Source organism: Periophthalmus magnuspinnatus, chromosome 1 (genome assembly GCF_009829125.3).
Source record: "Periophthalmus magnuspinnatus isolate fPerMag1 chromosome 1, fPerMag1.2.pri, whole genome shotgun sequence".
Lineage (NCBI taxonomy): Eukaryota > Metazoa > Chordata > Actinopteri > Gobiiformes > Gobiidae > Periophthalmus > Periophthalmus magnuspinnatus.
In genome coordinates, this window is record NC_047126.1 from 16111359 (window position 1) to 16137126 (window position 25768).

At 37.2% G+C, this 25768-nt stretch overlaps 4 protein-coding genes across 5 annotated transcripts; 3 read left to right on the forward strand and 1 right to left on the reverse strand.

The window, feature by feature from the left end:
• The first annotated feature begins 4970 nt into the window (after positions 1–4970).
• p4hb (prolyl 4-hydroxylase, beta polypeptide) lies at positions 4971–18610 on the forward strand. The gene is made up of 11 exons (XM_033988009.2): positions 4971–5283; positions 6705–6911; positions 8233–8366; positions 8929–9066; positions 10844–10948; positions 11369–11494; positions 11974–12174; positions 12625–12745; positions 13441–13622; positions 15026–15136; positions 17164–18610. Exons 1-11 carry the CDS (start codon positions 5148–5150, stop codon positions 17233–17235), a joined length of 1533 nt encoding a protein of 510 aa, XP_033843900.1. The 5' UTR covers positions 4971–5147; the 3' UTR covers positions 17236–18610.
• A 1198-nt stretch (positions 18611–19808) lies between these two features.
• ppp1r27b (protein phosphatase 1, regulatory subunit 27b) lies at positions 19809–21653 on the forward strand. The gene is made up of 3 exons (XM_033970914.2): positions 19809–20164; positions 20545–20695; positions 20989–21653. The coding sequence occupies exons 1-3, from the start codon at positions 19936–19938 to the stop codon at positions 21110–21112; spliced, it is 504 nt and encodes a 167-aa protein (XP_033826805.1). The 5' UTR covers positions 19809–19935; the 3' UTR covers positions 21113–21653.
• A 122-nt stretch (positions 21654–21775) lies between these two features.
• Positions 21776–22984, reverse strand: anapc11 (APC11 anaphase promoting complex subunit 11 homolog (yeast)). Of its 2 annotated transcripts, none has more exons than XM_055221238.1 (3): positions 22810–22984; positions 22608–22737; positions 21776–21990 (listed from the first exon to the last, which is right to left on the reverse strand). In XM_055221238.1, the coding sequence occupies exons 2-3, from the start codon at positions 22714–22716 to the stop codon at positions 21845–21847; spliced, it is 255 nt and encodes an 84-aa protein (XP_055077213.1). In that variant the 5' UTR covers positions 22717–22737; positions 22810–22984; the 3' UTR covers positions 21776–21844. The 2 variants fall into 2 exon arrangements, with proteins under 2 accessions (XP_055077213.1, XP_033826354.1); XM_033970463.2 differs by having other exon boundaries at positions 21778–21990; positions 22837–22984.
• Positions 22985–23394: 410 nt separating this feature from the next.
• Positions 23395–25748, forward strand: LOC117377445 (aly/REF export factor 2-like). Its single transcript, XM_033973861.2, has 6 exons — positions 23395–23687; positions 24302–24454; positions 24528–24675; positions 24753–24810; positions 24942–25125; positions 25397–25748. The coding sequence occupies exons 1-6, from the start codon at positions 23508–23510 to the stop codon at positions 25415–25417; spliced, it is 744 nt and encodes a 247-aa protein (XP_033829752.1). The 5' UTR covers positions 23395–23507; the 3' UTR covers positions 25418–25748.
• Positions 25749–25768: the final 20 nt, after the last annotated feature.

The following is a 25768-nucleotide window of genomic DNA, read 5'->3' on the forward strand; positions in this document are numbered from 1 at the left end:
AGCTAGTTGTCCACAGCTTGTTGATGGCGCCATCTTGTGTCAAAAAGGTCCACTTCACCCATTTAAATTTTAAGTTTGCGTCATTATCAAAGTTTTGTATTAGCCTAATATAATACACATTCTGGTTAATGGGGCCTTAATGTTTTCTATTGGCTATTTTTCTTAATCAAAGTGGAGGCTGCACTAATCCACCTTAATCTACCCCAGGGCTGTATTTGAGCACACCTTTGTCTATTATGGGCCTATGTGCTTTTGTTGCATGCACTAATATTACCTGCTTTTCCACATATGTATATTGACTTGTATTATTTCAAAACATAAACTCATGAATACTCAGTTCAACTTCTTTTCTACACACTTATATTATGTGTTTCTGTATGAGTAGAACTGAATGAAGGTATTAGATTACATAACAAAGTGGTTTCTGTAATTATGCAACTACTACCACCATCACTACTGCGGCTAGAGGCTACTACATGACTTCTACAAACAACAAATATTATACCACAACTGCCATAGCTACTAGTATAATTTCTAAAAGCACTAAAGGAGTATTAGGCCTACATTTTTTCACATCTGCACCCCCAAAATAACCATGCAACTGACCTGGGATTCCTACAACCAAATGATGAATAATGGTGGTGGTAATTTCAAAAGGTAAAGCGTTTAAACTCAGATTAATAAGGAAATATTTTATGATCATTCTATTTACATTTAAGGTCATATTAAACTTAAGAATTAATTTTAAACCTACAAGGCTATTAGGCCTACATGCATTTACCAAATTTGAACACAATTATTTAGACTGTAAATATACACTATAGTTTTCTTACAGTGCATATGACAGGTTAGACTATTTCACTAAAACATAGTTAATTTTACTTCCTGGTTGGACCCAGGCAACAGATATGACATGGCAGGTAATTATTAGGAAATTACTTTAGGAAATTACATAGGCCTAACCTAGCAACCATGATGATAAGGACCATCGCCCTTGTACATGTCTAAACAAAAATGACAGCACGTCTATTTTGTTAAATAACTGTTAAATCTCCCACAAAAACAGCTTCCTTGCACATAAATGGTTCCGGCATTTTGGATAGAATTTTCAGTGTTGATGGTAGGAAGTGGGTTATGATAAGATAAATGTTTTCAATGCTGCTTCTTGTGCTTTTGTACTTTTCATTTCGAGTATTTCCACAAATGTTCACTTGCCTGTATAAAAAATACTATCCCACCAAAACAAAGTATAATTACAAAAACATGAAAACCTGTCACATGCACTTTAAACAGTCATTAGGCCTAAATACTAAACTCCATCTCAAATAGTGATGTTTTAGTTTTGTCTGTCTGCTGATGTGGCAGTGATGAAGGAAGTCACAGGTCCTTATGTTAAACCATCACTCAAACAGACAGAAGGGCAACATTAGCATAAGCATTAGAGCTCCCACACAATACACATGCAGGAGAACAGTTAGTACGCAGCCTGTGGTCGTCAACAAATACTCGTCAACAATGCAATGAAATGTAGGTAGTTTAGACCAGTCCTGGCTTAGGCTTGAGTAATTCACAAATGTGTTATATAGACACCTTACTTTTTTGGATACTTTCTGGGTAGAATAGAACAATATCTGCAAAGTATCTAAACATCTAGGACTGGGCTTTGTGTGGGAATTGTTTTGGAGCCTGTTACCCAACCAAGTAACAGTAATAGCAATAGTGAAGGTGGCCGCAGTGTTTTGCTTGTCTTATTAAAATTTAGTCACTTTAATAATTTCAGTTGTGTAGCCTATATGGTCTGCCAAAAAATACTAAAATAAAATTATGGCTTTTCATTATAGTTATGGTTTTTTTTTTACATTGAAAAACATGCCCTTACTCTGAGTGGGCTTGAGTCTCCACAAACCTGACTCTGATTTGGCCTCCTGCTTGTTTCCATGGATATGTTGTTCCTTTGGCCATAATCTTCCACAGTATGGCATAACACATATCTATCTTCATGGAGAATATTCTGAAGTATGTATTAAACGTTCTATTTCCGTGGAATCATAATGTTGTACCTTTGACATAAAATATTGAAATGGAAGATCACATATAAATTCTTTGACTGTTGACTGAATAATATTTAGAAGTAAGTCTAGTCATGTTTTAAAACTCAAATGTATGATGTGGTGGTCCTGTGAGTCATTCTGCAAACCTTGACTGAATCAGCATCATTGTCCTTTATTACAGCCCACGTCATTTTCAGGCTTCCACTAATTGAATGTCCTGATGCACGCTGTCAAGAAAAGTATTGTCATGGAAACGGCAATGAATTAATGTGAAATATAGCCAAAGATAAAAACTAGACTAATCACTTTTAATTCAGGTGGGCCCATAAGCAGTACACATGCGTCAATGTACGATTTTAGCCATTTTAAAACCACATAGATGGATTGTTCTGCCCTGCTACAAGATTAATGTTGTGTTTGTTGTTGTTGTTGTTGGATATAGGAATGTAATGGCAGCATAGCATTTACAGTTAGGCCTGTATAGCAAGTGTAGCTTATCTTATTGCTTTGGTACAATTAATCAAAAAGTTGTAGCAAAGTTTTAGAGAACACTTTGATTTATTTCCCTAATCACTAGTTGCCTACAGCCTATTTATTCTATGCTCATTTTCTAATACTATGTTATTGACAAATGTTCATGTGCGTCTGACCACATCTTTTGAGCATCTGGAAAAGCACTAGGATATAAGACTAATCAGTTATTATAATGGTCTAAATTAGTTGAATTGGTGAAAGCATACGCAGCAGCCCATGTTCACCTTTCTATTTTTTTCATGAATTCAATATCTGCATTAGTAACTGTAGCTCCATTGACAACAGCAAAATCTGAGCTGCCGTGGCCGTTGAACCCATACCAGTGACCAATATGGTAAGCCATTTGAATAAAACCAGACTTACAACAGATCTTAATTTTAAATATGTTACATGTATTACAACATTTATTCAAATATTTGGATTAATTGAAAGTAAAAATGTTAAGTTTAAATTTGTTTTTGATCTGTATACAAACAAAACACAGGGTGTCTATAAAGTCTCTTTACAATTTAAAAAATTTTAACACAAAGACAAGTGATAAGATATAGGCCTATTAATTAGCTTTGTTCTATTGTACTCAGTGGTTATAAAGGTTTTTAATCACATTGAGATATGTATGTTTATGAGTTTCTCAATCAAAAATTTCCAGACCGTTGGATTGGAAGGGATGGACCAATTCCATGGCCACCACGTTCACCAGATATTACACCTACACCTTTGGATTTCTTTCTGTTGGGCGATGTTAAAGATACGATATCTTTAACATCGCCCATGAAACATCGTATCAAACAAAGACAAGGGACATTACTGAACTAAAGCAAAAGATAACAGATGCAATTGCAACCATTGATGAAGCTAAGCTACAGCGAATATGGCAAGAACTTGAGTATTGTCTTGATGTGCTTTGTGTGACTAATGGTGCCCATATAGAGGTGTATTAAATGAGGTAAAAAAACAAAAAAAAACAACTTTGGAAACCATTGAGTACAATAGAACAAGTCTGATTAAGATATCTTATTAATTGCCTTAATAATATATTATAATCGTAAAGATACTTTATGGACACCCTGTACATTTATTTAAAGTCAACATGTCATTTTTTGCACACTGGATATCCCAAAATCAAACTGGTTACAATGTGTGCATGAAAAATAGTGCCCATTTTCACATTTCTTGCATGAAGTTAAATGTTAATTGTACTTTTATAATTTTTGAAGTACATGAATTACATTACAGTTAGATTTATCTAAAAAAAAAAAATCTATAATGATTAATTGTAAAACTAACAATCCCAACTATGATAAAAACATAATGTACTTTAAAAAGATCTTTGTATTGTGTGTATTGTTGTACTTTGCTAACAGCACTGTATTAACCTATTTCCTCATTCCTCTGTTAAACATGATGTGGCCAAACCAACAATGGCAAAGTGACAAACTGTGTCGCTCTATCACCCAATAGGAACAGGACAGCATGACACTCAGGAGCTCCACACAACTGTCATTATTATTTATACATGCATTACAGAGAAAATATCACAGACCAATCTTAAGTTCACAGTGACATAGTCTGCAGCCTGTGTTTTGACTAAATCTAATTCAAAGCAAAGCAAGCAATAGGCCTAAATAAACTTTGATAAGATTTCATATGACCCATAGTGCACCATGCACAGACAGAAATGGAAAGCTAATAGTTTGAATATTAGTAGACTATGTTAGATTTATAACATGCTATAGTGTTCAGTTCAAGTCTTCTTGGTCATTATTCATTTTCTTACTTCCTGCTATCCAGTTTTTCAGAACCAACAAGAATCACGTTTTGTCAGGCCTACTGCAACTTCTAATGAGAGCTGATGATGTCCTTCTAAGTTCTTATCACTTTTATAAAACAAGTGCTGCACTATTTGAGTCTATTTTAGGTCAGTGTTTTTGATTAACAATTTGAATAATGTTTTTCAACATAGTTTATTTCCACATAATTTGCATATAGGCCTACATAGTGACTCCCAATGAATCAGAGGCAGATAAGGTCCATATAAACACATAACCATATTTCCCCCAACATAACAATAAAAAATGTCCATCCTCAAGTTAGTCTAATAAAACACTTAGGTATTACACAAGTAGGCTAATTCAGGGTGCAGTGGTCTGTTCTTATCGGATCTAAATGTAAAACATCTCAATACTTTAAGTGTGCATATCTTTGTTTTATTTTTCAGTTAAATCCCTATAATCGTGGTGATTACTTCATCCCCGCAGTCTCCGGCGGGGCTCTGTGCGGAGGAGGCAGCTGTGCTTTTCACTTCCAGGTGGCGCGCGCTGCGGTCCAGTCACATTTCAACACGAACAGCTTTGGGCCTGATAAATGCGCATGCGCACCACGGCTGACCTCCGGTTTCTGCGTGCACTGCCACGTTAGTAGCGGTAGACACAAAATACCAGCTACTCTCCCAGCCTTAAGCAACAAAAAAGACCGCAACCTGCACCACTTCTTACGCTTAAAGTCCCTCGTGTGCATTCCCGCTGCTCTTGTGTCTCTGTTTGTAAGAAACTCGGTGCTAAAATGTGGAAGTTTATCTTGCTGTGCGCTGTGGCTGTAGCCCGAGCTGAGATAACTGAGGAGGAAGATGTTCTGGTGCTGAAGAAAAGTAACTTTGACGAGGCCCTAAAAGCTCATCCGAACATCCTCGTTGAATTCTGTGAGTATTTTTTATCTTTAATACCTATAAAACTATTTAGTTATTACCAACGGTTTCTCTAGTTTCCCTAGCTTAGAAGAAAGTCGCTGAAGTAGCTTCATGTTAGCACGAAACTTTGACACAAGTTGCCGCTCCTATGGCAAAACTAATCATACCTTTTAACTTGCAAAGATATCTGTAGTTCACATGAAACCAAGTACTTTTAAATAACAAATGAGCTACCTTACGCAAGCATCTCCCAGTGATAAGATCATAATTTATGTCCATGGCCTTTCCCTCTCCTTTAAAATGGACTCCGCTGCGTTTACCCCAAAATGCGTCGTCGCCAATGAACCGTGGCCTGAAGTTCATTCATTTCGAGTTAAGGATCGCTTTGATCACGTTACTATCGGGTTTAAACACACTTAATTTGGCTTCTGGGGTTTCGCCTGACCTGTTCACTAGTTTGGCTTTTGGATCAGAGTTAATTTCACTTAGTATTTTTATGTTATAAGATTAGCCAATTCTGCAGTCTTTGGTTCGAGTTGTACTATCAAAAAGTGTTGTGATTTTTATGCATGATTTTCCTTTCAAGGAAGTTTCAAGTCAGTTTCATAAGGCCTTTTAGTTTCACTTTTAGAGCAGCTTGGATGGGGTTGTGCCCACGGCTTCCCTATTTTCGAACACGTGCATGTAGTTATTTTTGGCAGAAGTCATGCATTTTTACTTTATTTGCGTCTGCATTTAGGAACCTCTGGCCTCGAGACTTGTCCCGCAAGTTGACCCACAGTAATTGTGTCTGTCAAGCCTATTGTCCAGTGAGGGAATGTCTGTGGACTGGTCTATCCAATAGGCTCAGATTTGGGAGGGCCCTTGGACTCGTGTTCGCGTTGTTCAGTGTAGGGCGGGATCACTGCAGTTGTGGAGTAGGTTGACGTGTACTTAAGCCACTACTCCAAACATCCAAAAGTTCATTCGTTTTTTACGTCAAGAAACAAGGAAGCTTTTCTCTATTGTGATGCAATCTTTCAATATACGCGACGTGTCACCTGTAAGCAGAGTCTGTATTAGTCATGTGCCTCCATTTTAAATGCACTAATAGCTACCATGCCTTCCATATTATCAGATTTTAAGTGTAGTACAGTACAATAAAACCTATTCACTTCTATTATGCCTATATCAGCAAGCTACATATTGTACACTGCTTACTATTTTTAGTCAATAAGTTGATCTTAAATGATTGTTTTTGCAAGAAATTATGTCAGCCATTTCAACGATTACAAGATGTTCTTGAATAAAGCATTATTTAAATGTTGTTAGCTATTTGTTTCTTTTTTTTGTTGTTTCATTTTTAGTTTTTAATTTCTCTAATGATATTTATCATTATTACAATCTGTACAGTTTTAGTCCATTGTTACTGAACACCTAATTTTCCTCTATAGATGCTCCATGGTGTGGTCACTGCAAGGCCCTGGCCCCAGAGTACGCCAAGGCGGCTGGGATGCTGAAGGCTGAGGGCTCAGAAATCCGCCTGGGCAAAGTCGATGCCACAGAAGAGACAGAAATGGCTCAGGAGTATGGCGTGAGGGGCTATCCCACCATCAAGTTCTTCAAGGGAGGAGAGAAGTCTTCACCCAAAGAGTATTCTGGTAAACACTAATTTAGTTTATGTGAATTTTTTTTCTTTTATTCTTTCTAGGGTATATCATGCAGTAATGATGTAAGATATCACTAGTTATCACATCTGGTCACCTCTTGTATCAGTCATTGTTTCTCAGAGTTGAATGACATTATGGTGGCACAAGCGATCCAAATTTTAATTATGCTTTTAGTATTGTCAAAATCACAAAGTATTATTTGTATCGCGTGATAAATTTTTGTTCAGCTTCTTTTTAGTCTCCTGGAAAACACTATCAGTCGTAATATGCCTACAAAGTTAATAAATCACCACATAATAGTTATTAACATTGTGAAAGGCCTTCCTGTTATGTAAATCCATCTACTGTTGAAGAAAAATGTTAATACATTTGACTGCAAGGTTAAAATGTCATCAACTTGCATCAGGCTTTTCCTGTCCTCTTTTCCCCAAAGACCTTTTTTGACAACGTGATGCAACTAAGAGTAAGCTCTCCTATGAATGCTAACACATAGGCGTCCTGGTAATTTGAGCCATCAGAGTTTGACCAATCAGGTTTGTGGAAGTCTTAAAATGGGCGGGGCAGTCTAAGCACGTTCCCCTCATGCTGCTTATAGTGTGGAGCAGAGATGTGCAGGTCTTCACGTCGTCCTGGCTGTGGTGGGTCCTGTTTGGGGAAAAGGGGAGGGCTGAGGTGGAGGCAATGGCAACGCTCCTTTTTTGCTCGCAGCACTCAACATCGAAGGAAATGCTTTACAAACTAGATGTTTTTCAAGTTGCTGTCTCTTCCCTAAACTTCTGTAATGTGTAATCGAGGGCTGGGCGATATAAGAAGAAAAATCACTTTTTTTCTCCTTATGTTGATGATCACAATTTTTTATTTTGTCTCATTAAAAACAAAATGTCTTTCAATATTCACTTTTTGAACATAAACAAAACAGACTTTAATCATTGCCATTTAACAGAAAAAAAACTGAAGTTCAAACTTTGTAGGGATAAATTGTACAAACCACATGCTTTTACTGACCGTAGACCTCACAGCTGAAATTTCCAAATGGAGAAGCTGCTTCTTTATCATGAAATAGATCTAGATTTCTTGAAGTTGTTGTACAATGTTATCATTCTTATATTCCCAGTTCTATTTAACATTTGTTTTCAGAGTTAAGGATACTTATTGTCATGTCTAAACTGGAGTTCTATCTTGGAATAATAACTTAAGTTAGAATTGAGGGGTTTAGTTGAAGGTCTTTGTTTTGTTACCAATCGCATCCTTTATTGAGTTCATCTATAAAACTACAAATATCTTGCATTAAATTACTGTATTGTTCTTGCAGCTGGCAGACAGGCTGATGACATTGTGAACTGGCTGAAGAAGCGCACGGGCCCCGCTGTCGCCGCACTGGACGGAGTCACTGGAGCAGAGTCTCTCATCGCTGACAATGAAGTTGCAGTCATTGGGTTCTTCAAGGTAAGATTTTGGTTTTGTTTAAGCTTATTGTACTATTCTTTTTTTTTTTCTATTTACAAAAATTTAAACTCTTTTTTTTTTTTTGCATAATGTGATGACTTAAGATGATTGATTGAGATGTGAACACACATGGTACTGTGTAATACAAACTGGTTATGCATAAAATCATAATTTGAAAAAATAAAACTAGAAATGAATTGCCCTCAAAAGGACATGTCCTAATAGAATGTTTTGAATTATTCAATTAGGGAAGAAATTACTACAACTCACACAATTTAAAGTTGACCCAACATTAAATATGTAACTTTGCATTCATTGAAAAGTATCCTGACATTAGTTTCATAAATGCTTTAACAAAAAAAAAATTACAGCAACGCGCATCTATGGACTTTTTTCACATCTGGCAACAGGATTAAAGAAATTGTTTATTTTTGGAAGAAAAATAGATGGCATCTAGTGGTGGTATGTGAGAATCATCAGCTCAAGCAGTCCAATTATGGATGGTAGCATTAATTTTCCTTATTAAATTGTCAGCGTTACCTTATTTGACTTATTTTTGTAGGATCCAAAGTCTGCTGATGCCCAAGCCTTTGAGAAGGCAGCAGAGGCCATTGATGACATCCCCTTCGCCTCCACATCTGATGACGCAGTTTACTCAAAGTTTGAAGTGGCCAAGGATGGTGTTGTCCTGTTCAAGAAGGTAGGAGTAGTACTTTTACCTTTTTAGTAGGATACAAGTACAGTGTTAAAAGCTGAAACAATAATTAGTGTTTATTATTAGGTACTGAGGTCATACTGGTGATTTGAATCTTTGTAATGTGACGCTGTTGACCGAATAGTATCCGGAGGCTATACTTAGCCCGTCTGGGGTGTCCTGAAACGTGTCTGTAGTTGGCTCAGAGCTTACTCACTAATGACTTGAATATATTTTGCAAATGGTCATCTCAAATTACTGCCACTTAAATCAAATCAACATGTTTATTGTCATTTATTTTCCATTCTTTTTTTGTATCAAATCTGATTATAATTATTTGGTTAATCCGAAAAAATACCAAACTTATTTGTCTATATTTTGTCCATTCAAGTGCATCCAAAACACAATGCCTGTTTTAAACTAGTCCACAAATGCATAAAGCTCTGTGGCTCACCTGGCATTCCTCTCATCTCATTAAAAACACATGGATTTGGTGTATATCTGTATCCTCATCTGTAATCAGGACATGCAAACCAACATGTTGCTGCAAGCTAGATCAAAGGCTCCTTTTATTATTGGAGAAATGAGCGCCATGGTTGACTTGTACTTTGAGCCATTTTGACGAACGCAAGTTTTCTGTTAATAAAAATTGGACAACCAGGTCATGAGAGGCCTCTGTGATTTTACAAGGATAATGTCTAGATCAATTTAATATGGTTTCAGTGCAAAACTATCATTTTCAATTGCATGGCTACAAATACTGTTCTGTAACACAACAAAATAATGTGATGTATGATATTTAGTGGTTATCAATGTCAATCTTCTCTCAAATTTTAATGCTCCAGGACCTACTCTTAAAACATATGTATAAACTTATGAACTGAATTTTTATTTTAAAATATAAAGCCTCAGTAATTGCAAAATACTCATTTTCCAGGCTAGTGTGCATGCAGTGCATTTGCATACAGATACTGTTTTTAAAAGAATTGACCTTCAACCCACCCCTAAACAATTGCCAACCAGTATTTGCATTAAGTGAATAAACATTACTTTTATAGTGGGGTGTCTGCCAATAGCTTCTCCATGGAGAAGCTTGCTTGCGTGGAGTGTTTAGTAGTATGATCTCTAGTTTTCGTTAATTAATTTGTGTTTTTAGTGTTCAAACATGCCTTGAAAAACATAACATTTAACAATGAGTAGGGTTGCCTCCACAGATCTGCCATTTGATTTGGCATGCTACAGTCTGTTTGATTGTCTCTTTGGAGCTAGATACATTTAATGTCATATTGTGAAACATTCCAGGCCTAGAATAGCATCTCCAAAGGGACAAGCACATGGCAGACCTTCTTCAAGAAAAGTTAAAGTGTACCTTTAACTTTGTTTTTGATATTATGTGCATCCTCTGTCTTTTTTAAACAAGCACAACCCCTGATTATAGTAACCTTAGCCAGTGGCATGCAGCTGCTAAACCCTCTGAAAGTGTTGGCTCATTCTTAATAAACAGCCGGTCACTTGGAGCTGTTTACTGCCCCTGGTGTTAAGGGCTTGAAGTGCTTGTGAGAGGGCACTGAGCCTCTGGCAAGATCCGTTTTCAATTGTGTGCCAGGAAGTAGCTATTCTTAAAAAAAATATCCCTGTCCACATGTCAACAGGGCAATCAGATTTACCATAGATAACTTTATTTTTACTGCTCTATGTGCGAAGTTTACAGGCAGATTATACAGACAGACACACAACAGCTGACTGGATAATTAAATCTGGTTTGTTTCCATCTTGTTTCCAGTTTGATGAGGGACGCAATACTTTTGATGGAGAGCTGACTAAAGAAAACCTGTTGGCTTTTGTCAAGGCCAACCAGCTGCCCCTGGTCATCGAGTTCACAGAGCAGGTACTATAACAACTATGTTTCCAATTTTTCAACATGATTTAACAAAATATAATCCTTATTCACCACACTATACTCACAATGAGCTCAAAAGGTACACAGATATTTATAACCACAATAAAATGTATACTAGTTACTGTTTTAGCCTATAATTGCTGCACATATTAAATGTACATTTTTGTTAAGCCCTTTGTAGAGCAGTTTATACACAAAGTGGTCCCAGTGCATGTGCCTATTCATCCAACCTAACTTAGATTTGAAAATGTTATGCTTATGAGAAATGGGACTTGCTGCACCTTAGAAGTTGAAGGTTTATGTGTCTTGCCATTGGGCAAGACACTTCACCCACTTGACTTTCAGTTTCAGTAGTGTAGCACCAACTATGACTGTGGACTAAAATAATTATTTTTTTGTTTCTCCCAGACTGCTCCTAAAATCTTTGGAGGAGACATCAAGTCCCACATCCTCATGTTCCTGCCCAAAGGTGCCTCAGACTTCCAGGAGAAGATGGATGAGTTCAAGAAGGCAGCTGCAGGATTCAAGGGCAAAGTAAATAAAGTTTTACATAATTTAGTTTTTATTTCATTCATAAAGTATAAAAGTGCATCAACATTGTCATAATCTTAAACATGGAAAAATGAATGAAAGAAGCAGAAAGAACCCTGCATCCACTAATTTGTCTTTTATAGGGGTTGTAAAAAATCTGTACTGAAACTACATACTCATTGAATCTGCATCTGTACAGAAAATAAATAGAACAAAGTTGGATATATCCTGACTTGGTTTTAGAATTTTTTTTTTTTTTTTTTTTTTTTTTTTTTTTAAATCGGAACAAGTAAAGCACCACACAATAATAAATGGATGGAACTTATTTTGAGGTGAAAATTGTATGAGGGAGTTTTTTTTGTTTTTTTTTATTGTGATATTGACAATCAAGCCTATTCCTTTGTATCAAACTCTATTATTAATTTGTATCATTGTGACACCACTAGTCTATGCAACATTTTAATATTAACCTTCTCCTGTAGATCCTCTTCATCTTTATCGACAGCGACGTGGACGATAACCAGAGAATCCTGGAGTTTTTTGGTCTGAAGAAAGAGGAGTGTCCTGCCATCCGCCTTATCACCCTGGAGGATGAGATGACCAAGTACAAGCCCGAGAGTGACGCCATCACATCAGAAGGAATTACAGAGTTCTGCACACTGTTTACAGAGGGAAAACTCAAGGTAAAGCATGCAGTGGGTGTGCTTTATCATTAAGCAAATGAACCAAGAAATCAAGATGGTTTAGTCATTTCAAGGTGTGTTCACTTTGTTTGAGCTCTTATAGTTCCTTGCTCGTACATTACATCCGAACCATGACTAGAAGAAGTTTGAACACGCCATCAATCACAAATATTGAAGTTTTACCCTAACTTTTACATTTTTTACCTCAATTTGAAAGTACTCAGATACTACTGCTGAAAACTATTATATATCCACTAGGCATTTAATAGAAAGCTGTTATGGAATAATGATGGCTGTGGATGGTTTAAGATATGCTATTTGTGTGCTTTAAAACTTTAATAAACAGAATTTAAGACACAACTGAAGAAATTTCAGTATTTTGTGCTAGAAATTTCTGGATTCATTTTCCTTATGGCATTGTTAAGTTTAATCATGTTTCTGTGTTAACAGCCTCACCTCATGAGCCAAGACATCCCTGACGATTGGGACAAGACCCCTGTCAAAGTCCTGGTCGGGAAGAACTTTGAGGAAGTTGCCTTCAACCCATCAAAGAATGTCTTTGTTGAGTTCTGTAAGCATAAATTTAATCTGTATTTAATACTTTAAATCTGTAATATACCTATAATTGACTTGGATACACTGTTGGCAACCGAGTGTAAATGATAAGTGCTTCAATCCTGGTATAGGTCTCATCCAAGTTTTCCCAAATTATTTTAGACACTGTTAAATGATCTGGTCGAGTATAGCTGTTGGATCCCGTTTATGGTGATCCACATCCTAATGCGAACTATAGTTGGAGGAATTTTCCATGGCTGCTGTTTAAATGGAGCCAATAACACAGGGGGCATGTACAGTGAGGTAAGTCCTGGGGAGTTTTCTCAAATCTCAAAAGGGATCAAGGCCAACTGTAGGGTGCACGTGCAAGCCCCTCCAGTGTACTGCCGGCAGACCATACATGACGGGACAAACATATAGAAGGTTATTATAAATGATATTAAGGTGAATCCGTGTTTTAAAAATGCATACATTTACAATTTGTTTACCAAAATAATAAAATGGACCCCTGCCAAGTGCCTATTTTAGACCCGCCACTCTAGCTCAAATGTCAGACTTGTCTAGAAGCGGTAAAATATTTCTTGATGTACAATAGAAATAATCATTTGACAAGTTGACTCATTGCGGGGGGGGGGACATTTGACTACTAAAATAATTGTTTGTTGCAGGCTTTTTTAGTTTCCCAATATTAATCTTTATAACTTTTTTCAGATGCCCCCTGGTGTGGACACTGCAAACAGCTGGCTCCTATCTGGGATAAACTAGGAGAGAAATACAAGGACAACGCAGACATCATTGTTGCCAAAATGGACTCCACAGCCAATGAGATCGAGGCCGTCAAAGTGCACAGCTTTCCCACTCTCAAATTCTTCCCCGCAGGGGATGACCGCAAGGTGAGCTCTAGGTTTAAACTATGGTCTTAAAAAAAAAGAGGTGTGCCGATTATTTAAATATTGGTAAAGCTGCTTTGAAATAGTAATCTCATTATGGGGATACTCTCCACCTCTAGTTTAAAATGAGGATATTGAGTTCAGTTCAATCGATGCAACTATTTTATGATAGTGATAATTTTTGCAAAATTAAGTCATTTGAATTCAATATATGCTCTAAAGTAAAACTAAAAAATATGTGCTTTTTGTTCTGGCCATATGAAATCAAACATTCTGAATGATGGTGATAATAAAGTTACATAAATATTACACAAGGCCTGTTTTGTAATTCAGGAAAAGGAATCTATTCAACTATAGAAATAGAAGAAAGTTAAAATTTTACTGTTAGGTCACAGTTTTAAGTATAAAATTAGATACTGTGACATTTCTACTCTAAAATGGGTGAATATTTGACCATTGCAACATTTTAGCCAATCCTCTCCCTACAATAATAAGCAGGTTTATCTTTAAAGTTGTGAGAAATTGATCTGTTCTAAAGTGAGTTACCCCTAAATTTCATTAGTGTCTTGATATAACACGTGCAGAAACCTGAACCTCCTTGGCTCCGTGTTCCATCCGCTTAATGTTGATGCAGTTTGGTCCTTATAGATTCTTGCTTGTTGACTTCACTACAAGAGTCTTGGCCAGCACCTGTTGAAGTCACATTCAACCACTTCAATAATGCAGATATCTGACAGTAACATCCCTAATGTGGAGTAAAAAAAAAAGTTAAACCAATATTTGGGGCAACCCTCCCAGTCTCTTGTCTGTGTATCAAAGTGTCGTTCCCAGCAATAGCATATGTGGTGATCTGACTTCTGCATTAAGCTTTAAAATTACTTGGCTAAAAACTGATGGAGCAGTTGCAATAAGTGGAGATGAAAATAGAGAAATTTCCAATTTTAAAATTTTATATGCCATTAAGGTCATAAATACATTTCAGAAATGGTAATAGTATTAGTATTGACATGTAAAGATACTTTTTCTTTCTTTTTCAAATCAGCAAAAAATATACTTTTTGTCATTTTAAGCAAAAAATAAATAAAGTGTAGACATTTTTACTGTTGCCTGTCTGCCTTGACCCATTTCTGTTATAAACCGGCCTTTTTAAAGTGGGGGGGCAGGGGTGTATTAGGTCTCTGACACTTTGACACTTTTGGTCTGTAGTTTCTTTCCCCTCAATCACATGCTCATGTTCCCATTATATCTGAAGTGCCTTTTTTATTCCAAGTTTATTCAAATTCTATTCTCAATTTCTACCATTTTATGTTGCTTTTTTATTGATGTAATGCCAGATGCAAGTAATTCCTCCTTGTATTTCTCTAGTCTTAAGTTGTATGTATTTGTGTATTGCCTTTTGTGTACAGGTGATTGACTACAATGGAGAGAGAACACTAGAGGGCTTCAGTAAGTTCTTGGAGAGCGGAGGTAAAGATGGAGGAGCCCCAGCTGGAGATGAGGATGAAGATGTTGAAGACGTAAGATTTGACGATAAAGCCCTCTTATTCAGACTCAAAATAGGTTTTATTGCCATTGATTTTTATTAGTTAATGTCTGGGGGTTTTGCAGCTAATGGAGCAATAATTATAATCACGATTAAAATACAAATCAATTGCAAAAATTTTATTTGTAAAAAGTGGAGTTGGGTGCTCGCTGGTGGTGTAGTAGTTTGAGTCGCATGTATGTACCACCTCGGCATTGTGGGTTTGCATTTCAGTCACAACTGTTAGCGAAATTATTGTGAAATCATGAGATTGTCCAACGATGTCTTTGGGCTAAAAGAATTATAGAAATAAAGACAATGAATATGATATGGGTGCCAATGCAAAGCCACTTGTCTGATCTATAGCTGGTTTTAAAACGCATCTCAAACTGAAACAATCCCAATAGGTTAACCATGGTTTATGATGGTTTTAAATCATGATCTAAATAATCACGACCAACCTATATATTGACTACCATATTCGGCCCTCCTCTGTAAACCTCAATAGTGTGGTTTCACATTTCCTTGCTTGCTTTTATGGGGGAGATGGCATCATGTCTTTTAAATACCACAGTAACCTTAGGAGTGCCATAGTTTTACAGATGACTGACATGTGTAAACAAAAACAAGATTTTAACAAGCTTCTTTTTTTGGAAATCTTGCCATACCAACAACTTAACGACCAACCAGTAGACAAAGGTTAACTTTTCTATACAAGTTCCCCAGACACTTGAATATGTTGTTTTTGTATGGCAGTATGGGTAGTAGAGTATGGCAACCCATCCTGGGCTTCAACTAAATTGAGTATTAAGTATTTTCCTATGAAATAATCAAAAGGAAAATCTATTTAGTCTTTCAGGTCTTTACATTTTTAAAGATCTACTATCTCTTTTTTTTTTTTTTTTTTTTTTTTTTTTTTTTGAGTCACACGCCACAAAATCTGCAACTGAAATGCCAAGCCCTAAGATGGAGCCATGTAAAATATGCAGAACAGAATTGCATAAAAGTATAAATTCACAAATCTAATCCTATAACTTTTTCAGAAAAAAACAATTGACATTTTTTAAGTAGCAATCATGAAGATTTACTGTGGCTCATCTTCACTCACACCTTTTCCCTCCAATGGGGTACTGTACACGCCCCTTTCCCAGAATATGCCTCCTCTCCCTCTCTAATGCCTTGTGCAGCTGTTGGCGGTGTTTACTGGGCTGCACGTGCAGAATTTCTCAACATTAGTGCCCTGCTGCCTCTGCACCTTCAGCTGTCTGTCTGAAAGCTATTGTTGTGCCAAAATATACAGCCAAGTGATGTATGGATGCTATGCTAATATGACCACAAATCTTAGTTTATTTTTGGAGGACTTAATCTAAGATTGTAAATTCACGATAATATTGTTTGTGGAGTCAGGAAAATTGCTATGATGGCAAAGGATAAAAGAAATACAAGGATGTAAAAAAAAGCATGCAAATGCTGGTGACAGAAAAATAGCTATGTGTGGTCTTTGTCAAATTAAGGTAAATTGGAGATTCTAAGTGCATTTGAACTTGCACTTACTAACCTGACTAATTACAGAAAAACACACAAAGCTATAAACAAATCTTTATGAAAGAATAGTGTGGTGTCACTAATCCAGTAATACACTGTCCACGATCACAGAAATTGTGGAGCTTACTAAACAACATCTTAAATATTACAAAACATTAAAAGTTCCATAAGTAAACCGCTTATTTACAAAGTTGGGTACCACACTTTGTGGTGGTGTACATTTTATTATTTTTTGAAAGCTGTACTAAGCTGTGAATGCACCCAAAATTTCATGCATACATTAGCAGTACTAGTTGAATGTTTTAAATGCCTACTTCCTCATTTATTTTTATTTATGGATGGCCCCTTGAGACTGTCCATCTTTTTCAAGGGGGTCCCATGATTTTGGATTGCATGCACAAGTAACAAGTAAATTTCTCCACTGTGGGATGATACTGCTCTGTTCTCCTCTTAGCCTCTTTGTTTTGTGTGCTACAGGATTTGGACGATTTGGACGAGGGACAGGGTGAGGACTCTGATGGAGAGGACGACGGACATGACGAGTTGTAAAATCTAAAAAACAAAAACAGGAGAAAGGAGACATGTCCCGCCCCAAACCAGTCACCATCACTACCTTCACTTACTTTGCCCCTATTTTCTGTCCCATGAACATTAACACATCCCCTTTAACTGCCTAAGGGTCAGTCAAACACCAGATAGTCCTTCGCCATGGGACCGCCAGCTGCAACTCTGCTACTGGCGAAAAAACGGGATGAAGTGGAAAAAAGAAGGAAAAACTCACCATGTTTTTTTATATCTTCGTAGGAGACCTCAATGCCTTCTCTACAAAGCTCCACATCAGCTGTTTGCCTAGATTCAAACCAAATGTAAAAGTGGCATTGTAGTTCATTTATCATCAATGTTCTTTTCAACTATCTTTTGAATACACTTTGCCATTGTTCACTGCGGGGCCTGGGCAGAATTGAGTGTAACATCATCCCATCCATCTGTCCTATCTTTTTGTCCTTTTCTCTTTGATTTGAATGCAGAGGACCAGTTTTTGTGGTTGGTTTGTAGAGCGATTCCTCAGGGGGACATGGGGATATCCTATTGGTGTGTTTTTGTATTGAAGTCCGCACCCTCTGATCTTGTCTAGCATATCACAAAGTCCTTTCCCTCCATTTGTAACTTAGACCAATTCATTTTACTTTTTAGGTTGGGAAGCCTACTTTATTTTGCTTTCATTCCCTTGTCATCTTCCCAATATAGTCTCCTCATTTCGCATTGCTGCTTGCATTTTGTAAAAAAAATATATAATGGTTAACGTTTTGGGGTAAATTGTGTTATTTAATTGCTTTCATTGAGGATTTTTATAATTTAGGTTTTGTCATTTTTAATAGTGTTCAAATGTGCCCAGTTGTAGTACGTTGGCCTTGTGGGGGCCCCTTACACACAATTTTCAAGAGTTCAAACTGATAACTCTTAATAGGTTGCACTGCATTTATGCCTATTTGGAGATTTACTACTAAGCACGCAGGCAGACTGGTGCAGATTACTGGTCAGGCTGGTCTGAGAATTACAAAGAAAAGGGAGCAGTTGCAAAGCCCTATCCCGCACTTATTATGTACTTAAAACATCCCATTTGGGTCAACCTTGTATGTTGTTGCTGCAGTGTGCTATGGGTATGTTTGTATTGAGTGAATGGTAATTGTGTGATCAGTAAAGCGACTGTGGCTATACTTTGTGCATTAACAGGTGCGTGAATGTGTGGGTGTTTACTTGTGTGAGTGAGTACTTGTGTGGATGATGTGAGGTGTCAGCTCGAGTCCAGGGGATGAATGTAACAACTGTACAACTGTGTAGGGAAAAACGCAACTTAAGCATTCCATCATGTTCAAATTGATGTGGAAACGTGAAATGGTGGCCAATAAAATTATGAAAATTACATGTCTGCTGTTTTGTTAAATTCCTTTTGAGAAAATGTTAGACTTTTTTGTAAACTTTTTGACTGTTTACTTACTTGTACACTATGGGGACAGTTAAACATCCATCCATAATTATAACCCTTTTTGACAAGTATTTCAGGGCTTACATATTGTGAACTTTGATATTGTACATATTTATGGGTCTTGATGGGTCTTGCCCTGCAGCATCTACCAGTAAAATCAAAAATAAAACTGCATGGCTGTTATGATTAAGATGTGGCTAAATAAAAGACCACTTGCTGTGAATGATGCACGTAATATGTGTCATGAGGATAATATGGGCCTAGCCAAAGTGATATTTAGTAGGCTACAAGCAATGTCTAAATTACCGGTATTCAATTGGCAGAGAAGACCAAACAAATTTTAATTGAAAAAGCTATTTATCCATCAAATTTATAGTTAAAGGGGCACTGTAACTATAAACGTGATGGATGTCTGGATGGATACACAGGCCAAGATGTAAATCAGATCTGAAAAAGGGAGCTCACGCACAGGAAAAAAGCATGTTTCTCAGGTATTTTTTCAAGCAATAAAAAAATTTTACTGGAATAAATTCAAAGTAGACAGGTTTAATACCATACTGTGGACCTTTCTAGGCAAATATCTCAATGGGAAGAACCCGGTGACAGACCCTCCACCATCACAAGTTATATAGTGCACCTTTAACATGTCAGAAGTTGAAAAAGTGTGATGATGTTATCCAAGTAGTCAACAGGGAAACTATAGTCATTGAGAAAACCCCTTCCAGTGTCTTCCAGCACTAGTTAATCTTAGAATATGACAGTGTTTATGTGGACTCTTAATGGTCAGCAGTGTATGAGCTGCCTCACCTCTTCATGGCCCTGTATTTAGCAACCACACACTTCAACAATAAACAACTTTTATTGTGTCCAGTGTTTACTCGATGTAACCGCAGCTGCCCTCCTCCTCTTCGACTCTTTTGGATGTCACCACTTTCTTTTGGAGGAGCGCTCAGTAACCTGGCACTGGCTGAAAAGGATAGGATGTGTGCTACGTGAGGGGGTGGTTGAACTTTTGGTGGGAGGGACAACAGTAACTGGTGTAATCTTCTAGAGCTTACCACTGGATGTGCAAGCTGCCAGCCCCAAAAATAGACTGTTAGAGGGTATAAAGAGTCAAAAGGGAAGGCCCAGTCAGACAAGCCAAGACTGCCTTGGAGGAAACTGCTCTCCTGCACTTCTGAATCAACCTACTTTGCTTTACTGGTTTTACTGGAATTTTTCATTTGACTTTTACTTGCTTGGAAGTATATCTATCAACCGTGATGAAGTACTACCATTGCCCAGTAGTTCAGACCATTGGCCCCAAGCCTTACACCAAGGACTGTGGAATCCCAATTACCTGCAAGACAACAGCTGCTCTGAAGCCGGTCCGCAACGTTCACTTCCCAAACGACATCGTGTTCCAGGACTATGTTCGACAAGGAGAGATGGAGAGGATCGGACTCTTTATCAGATCCAAAAGAGTCAGTTTGGATACCATGTACCCCTCAGGTGAGCACAAACACTACATTGTAAGGCTTGCACACACAATGCTCGATTTGATACAGTGTTTAAATTGAAGAGTTTGAGCAGAGACAGAATATCCTGCCTTTTTGTTACATATCTCTTCTTTTACTTTTTAGTCAAATTGTCAGAATTAACTCAAATACTACATACATTTTACAACTAAAGATGCCATCAGCACTTCAGTGGTACAATGTATAGATACAGGTGCTGTTTCAAGGCAATAAAAGTTAGGTCTATTCTTATCAAGTTTTTATTTATCTCTAGTTTTTTCTAAATTGCTGAATAAAAGTAAAAAAAACCAAAATACTGATTCTAAGGCAGTAATAGAATATAAAAGACTAATATTTCTGTTTCTTTGTATTAAGGAATGGCTGCTATTCACGAGGCTGTCCTGTCTGGGAATCTTGACTGTGTAAAACTGCTGGTGAGCTATGGAGCAGATATCCACCAAAGAGATGAGGAGGGCTGGACTCCTCTGCACATGGCCTGCAGCGACGACTACCCTCACATTGCAAGGTGAGCAGCCTATAGAATGAAGAATTCCAACGTATCGCTTTTTTTTTTTTTTTACCTCTCCTATAGAGTTGATGTCTATTCTTAGTTTTTAGACAGCCAGTCATGTGCCAATTTATCATAAAATATGAAAAAGGTATTATATTAAACCTTTCACACCTTGTCAAAAAAAAATTAATGTGCAGTTAGTGTACGTCACAGCAGTAATGCAAGCTGGAGGACTATCTGCGTTCTTGCACCTCACTGACAAGGCACCGCACATACTGACATTACTGGGCTGGATTTTGTTTCTGCAGGTACCTTCTCTCTCTTGGAGCAGACCGGAACATTGAAAACGACTGTGGAGAGAAACCAGAGGATCTGATTGACCCAGATAGTAAGGAGCTGTTGAAGCTTTTTGGCGTCTCTGCAAATGACTGAAAAGGAGTAGTAAATTTTGTGTTATAAACCACACAAAACCATTGCTAAGTTCTGAAGCTGCAAGGCAGAAATGGGCAGACAGTGCCAATTCTGATCAGAATCCTGATTTTGCAAGCTTTTCTGACCAAGACTTCAGAAAATTGAGGGAGAAAAAGTCAGGACAGAGAAAAGTTGGTCATGTGAGAGGTACGAACTTGCCTCCAAACGGGTAGAGCCTCAGTTATTTTAACACTGTATTGAATCTACCATGGCATCTGCAGCAGGTCAGCATGTTGTGTAGGACTTAGGAAAGCTTTTAATGTTGTGAAACATGATGCTGTTGTGTTCATTGCATTCTTTTTCTGAGCTAAAAATGCATAAATACAGTTGACTGTCTTAACTGGTAAACATGTTTACAATGTACAAGATGCATGCTTGTTTCTCCTTTGTGTGGACTACATATATTTTTTTAAATATAGTTTTGTTTTGACTTTGTTATAATCTACCATTCCTTTTTGTAATACACTTTATATGTTTGTAATAAATATGACAATGATTAAAATGGTTTGTTAATTTTAAAATGATATTTTAAAATTTCTGCCCATGTAACCACATTTATGATAGCTAGAAAAAACAAAAAATAGGGCTTTTTAATAAAACATGAAGATTTATTGTCAGAATATCAAACACAAGCAAAGACTGAAATACAAAAACTAATATTTACAAACAAAACAAAATGTCCACTTCTCTGCCTCATTCTTTGAATTTCCACTCCTGTCTGCACATAGGGCACTGCTGCTGGACCTGTTGTGAGTTCAGCCATTTCAGGATACAGTGCATGTGGAAGCAGTGTGAGCACTGACCCCAGACCAGCGGACAGTCATCCCCAGGGACTTTGCCTAGAAAATAAAGAAATACTTGTTAATCAAAACTATTATTAGGATACAGAGGAAACACAGAATTGCTCACAAGCACTGCAACAGATTTGCCCTACCTTTTACTGCAAAATGGTGTTACCACTTATCACAATACTAAAATTTAAATTTTGATTTGAATACTAAGGAATAGACTCAGTAATTTCAATGACACAATAACTTAATAATAATTTTCAAACAACTATGTAATTTTCAACACAAAATAATACTTTCCATGTTACCATGTGATCTTAGGATAATAAAACTTTAAGATCCAAAACTTCCTAAAAACTGATGTGATTTTATGTGATTTTTCTGCATCAATACTTGCTCAAATTTGTAGCCGGTCTGGATACTAGCTTTAGTATCCATTTGTACCTGATTTTCGATACTTTTGACAACACTAATTAATGGTATTAATGGTATTAGTGGTACATGAATTTTTCCGGTTTGTATGTTTTTGTTATTAGCTGGGAAAAACCTCACAGGGACAATGAACTCTAAAGCTAACCCAGAGCTGCACATCCAACTAGAAATTGTGGAAAGTCCATTCATTGATTACAAAAAAAAAAACCTGCTAGCAAAACCAGCAGATTACTCACAGTCAGGACAGCAGCCATTGAAAGGCATCCTGCAAATGCCACAGTTTTCATCGTTCGCCACCCACAACCACGAAGCCACGCCGTTCCACTGCCGGATCTTTACCTTCATTGTGTATAATCCAAATCTGACCTGGAAAGTAGCACAAAACACCTCAGACTTGGACCTGGACTAGCAACTTTTAGCTAGCCACAGAGAATTGACCAATCTATTTTGCCTTTGTTTACCTACCTCGCCGAGTTAAAAGCCACCGAAGTACAACCAGTTAATTTAAAACTTCCAGGTTGCACGAACTGAATCAAAATACCGGGAGATTTTAGATAATTTCATGTTTCAAATATAATGTGCCTGTCTGCATAAGTTTCTTCTTTGGGGAAAAAAGTAGCCAAGATTAGCTTTAACCATAGAGCCCTGCCCCCTACAGTCAGCAAAACGACATTGACTAAACAATGAGAAAGGAGATTTTTATCACAAGAAACCAATCATGTTTTAGCCAAGACTACATTAGATAATACAATATTTATATTTTTTTCGTAATATATTACATTCCATTTGTAATCAAACGACATTGTTTATAATGGGAGGGCAATCATTTTTGTGAGAGATTCTTGTATTATTTAGTTCTGAATAAATATTATTATTACAAATTATTGTGTTAAGATTTGTGGTATGGTTGAATAACAAATCCACTTATATTCTTTAAAAAATATTAAAATAGAATACATAAAAAAAAAAAAAAAAACCTGAAACGAGGCGTAACACGTGATCTCACTGTACTTCCGCAAACTATTTACGTCACGTCCGTCTCTTTCAACATCGCGCCACCGCCGCTGATAAAGGGTTTTTGTCGGACGTAAACTTCATTGTTCAACTTTGGGTTATCGTGAAACTGTAACTCCACGATGTCTGACAAAATAAACATGTCCCTGGACGACATCATCAAGCTAAATAAGAAAGGAGGCTCTGGAGGAGGTGGGCGCCGCGGACCGTCGAAAGTACCACCGCGGGGAAGTTCAGGGCGAACCGGTGGCCGACCGAACAATACTTTCAGGCGGAACAACAGGCCCGCACCGTACACAAGGGTAAGATGCTACTAAGAATTAAAGTTTATGTATCTCTTGATTTTAAACATAAAATATAACCTTGTTTTGTGTTGAAAGTAAGTAATTGTGTCCATAACTCCACGAACTACTTGACCGTGTATTGAAAAAAAATGACATTCTGTGTCAAAACGAAACTGGGAACACGTGATAGCCAGTGGTTGAATTCGTCAGGACTTTACTGACAATATAAACGTATCAAATCTAGAAAACGAGGTGGCTTACTAAACCAAAATGGCGGCGTATTGTGTGAGGAAGGCCTTTATTACTCATCAAAGTGTCTGTCTTGTTTACTAGCAGTACAAGCTAACCATCGATTGTACATATTTATTACTGCAGATATAATGATATTATAAATTGTCTACATTTCTGAGGCCATTGCAAATCGAATCAATGTATCCATTTACAAACGTATCTACTGAGATAACAAATTAAATGACCGATTTTAGAGAAGGAAAAAGTTTCTTTGTCTTGTTGGTAAATTAGATGTTTCAGGGACATTCATAGTGAAGTGGTGTTTTAACAGGAGCAGCCGCCATATGCATGTGAATATGCTGGAGCCTCTCTACAAATGCTAATGTCCTTCTTTCCCACAGCCAAGAGAATTACCAGACAAATGGCAGCACGACAAATTTGAAGAAAGTTTTGGTGGCTCCAGGAGACAAGTTTCTGCAGGGAGAGCTGTGGAGAGTGGCTGCAAGCTGCTCATTTCCAATCTAGACTTTGGTGTTTCTGAATCAGATATCCAGGTAACTATTACTCATTGGTCTTAGATGTCACAAAATGAAAACTAAGTGTTAACATATGAGTATTGTGTTACAGGAGCTTTTTGCAGACTTTGGGGAGCTGAAAAAAGCATCAGTACATTATGACCAATCTGGAAGGAGTAATGGAACAGCAGAAGTTATCTTTGTAGATAAAGCAGATGCCTTAAAAGCAATGAAACAGTACAATGCTGTCCCACTGGATGGTGAGGACCACTTGCTTGAATTGTACATATGCATCTTATAGTGTGAGCATTTGTGGTTCAATCTTTAATTGCTTTAGGTCGACCAATGAAAATCCAGCATGTGGTGGAGGCACAAGAAGAACGAGTTGCATCAAGGTAAGTTCGGAAAGAAGTGCTCATATTAGTAATTTCAAGATCAGCAAATAAACAAAATTAAACATGAACATTTAAGTAACTTCTACTATCCAGGTTCATTAGAGCTTTTCCCTCAAACATTTTTTCCTCAGAGGTTTTGACAGAAGCAGACTTGGGCAGGCCAAGTTTGAGAGGCCTGAGAGGAGGCGAGGTGGTGGAGGAGGTGGTCGTCGCGGAGGCAGTGGCAGCAGTAGAGGAGGAGGAGGACGCAGTGAGAAAAAACCACAACTTTCTGCAGAAGAGCTTGATGCCCAGTTGGATGAGTACAATGCCAAGGTAAGACCCATCAACGGAGGCTTTTGGGGAAGTAACAATAGCAGCTTTACTGTGCGATGGGGAGATTGTTCTATGTAAAATGGGTTTTATCTCAAGAGTGACATGAGTAAAATACATTGTTGCTAGTGTAGTGTACTTTTTTTCTGCTTTTAACGCATGACCATTATATTTTATCTTGTTTTTATATCTACATTTTCATTGTTTTGCTTGCTTTGGTGGTATGGTGCAACCTAAAACATTCTGATTTCAATGCCCTTTTTTGTTTTTGCAGTTCCAGATGGACACCAGCTAAACTCACTCAGGAGAATGGCCAGTTTTTACATTTTACTTTTTTAACATTTTATTTGGGGGACATTTTTGTACATAGTTAAAATCTATTGTATGTGAACCACAGATATTGTATATTGATGGTTTCCATGGATGTTTATTACTCTCGTTTTACAAGCTCTTTACTATTAATGTGAATAATTGCAGTAAGCATTATTTTATCATGTCTTTTCAAGTGTTGTGAAGCAGGGCTGTATGGAATCATGAATACCATTGTATTGGTTGTATTTGTGAATCATGTACATTTTAATGGTTTTTTGTTTTTTTTTTGCACATAAAACTTGTACAAACGTTTCCATCTGTTTATTTGCTTGTC

Excerpts from the sequence above, each read along its gene's own strand:
- LOC117377445 (XM_033973861.2), top strand. The coding sequence starts at position 23,508 with ATGTCTGACAAAATAAACATGTCCCTGGACGACATCATCAAGCTAAAT. Across the intron at positions 23,688-24,301 it reads GGCCCGCACCGTACACAAGG|CCAAGAGAATTACCAGACAA; the intron begins GTAAGATGCTAC and ends TCTTTCCCACAG. Across the intron at positions 24,811-24,941 it reads GAAGAACGAGTTGCATCAAG|AGGTTTTGACAGAAGCAGAC; the intron begins GTAAGTTCGGAA and ends TTTTTTCCTCAG.
- ppp1r27b (XM_033970914.2), top strand. The coding sequence starts at position 19,936 with ATGAAGTACTACCATTGCCCAGTAGTTCAGACCATTGGCCCCAAGCCT. Across the intron at positions 20,165-20,544 it reads GGATACCATGTACCCCTCAG|GAATGGCTGCTATTCACGAG; the intron begins GTGAGCACAAAC and ends CTTTGTATTAAG. Across the intron at positions 20,696-20,988 it reads GACTACCCTCACATTGCAAG|GTACCTTCTCTCTCTTGGAG; the intron begins GTGAGCAGCCTA and ends TTGTTTCTGCAG.
- anapc11 (XM_055221238.1), bottom strand. The coding sequence starts at position 22,716 with ATGAAGGTAAAGATCCGGCAGTGGAACGGCGTGGCTTCGTGGTTGTGG. Across the intron at positions 21,991-22,607 it reads CAATGGCTGCTGTCCTGACT|GCAAAGTCCCTGGGGATGAC; the intron begins GTGAGTAATCTG and ends TTTATTTTCTAG.
- p4hb (XM_033988009.2), top strand. The coding sequence starts at position 5,148 with ATGTGGAAGTTTATCTTGCTGTGCGCTGTGGCTGTAGCCCGAGCTGAG. Across the intron at positions 5,284-6,704 it reads GAACATCCTCGTTGAATTCT|ATGCTCCATGGTGTGGTCAC; the intron begins GTGAGTATTTTT and ends TTTCCTCTATAG. Across the intron at positions 10,949-11,368 it reads TCATCGAGTTCACAGAGCAG|ACTGCTCCTAAAATCTTTGG; the intron begins GTACTATAACAA and ends TGTTTCTCCCAG.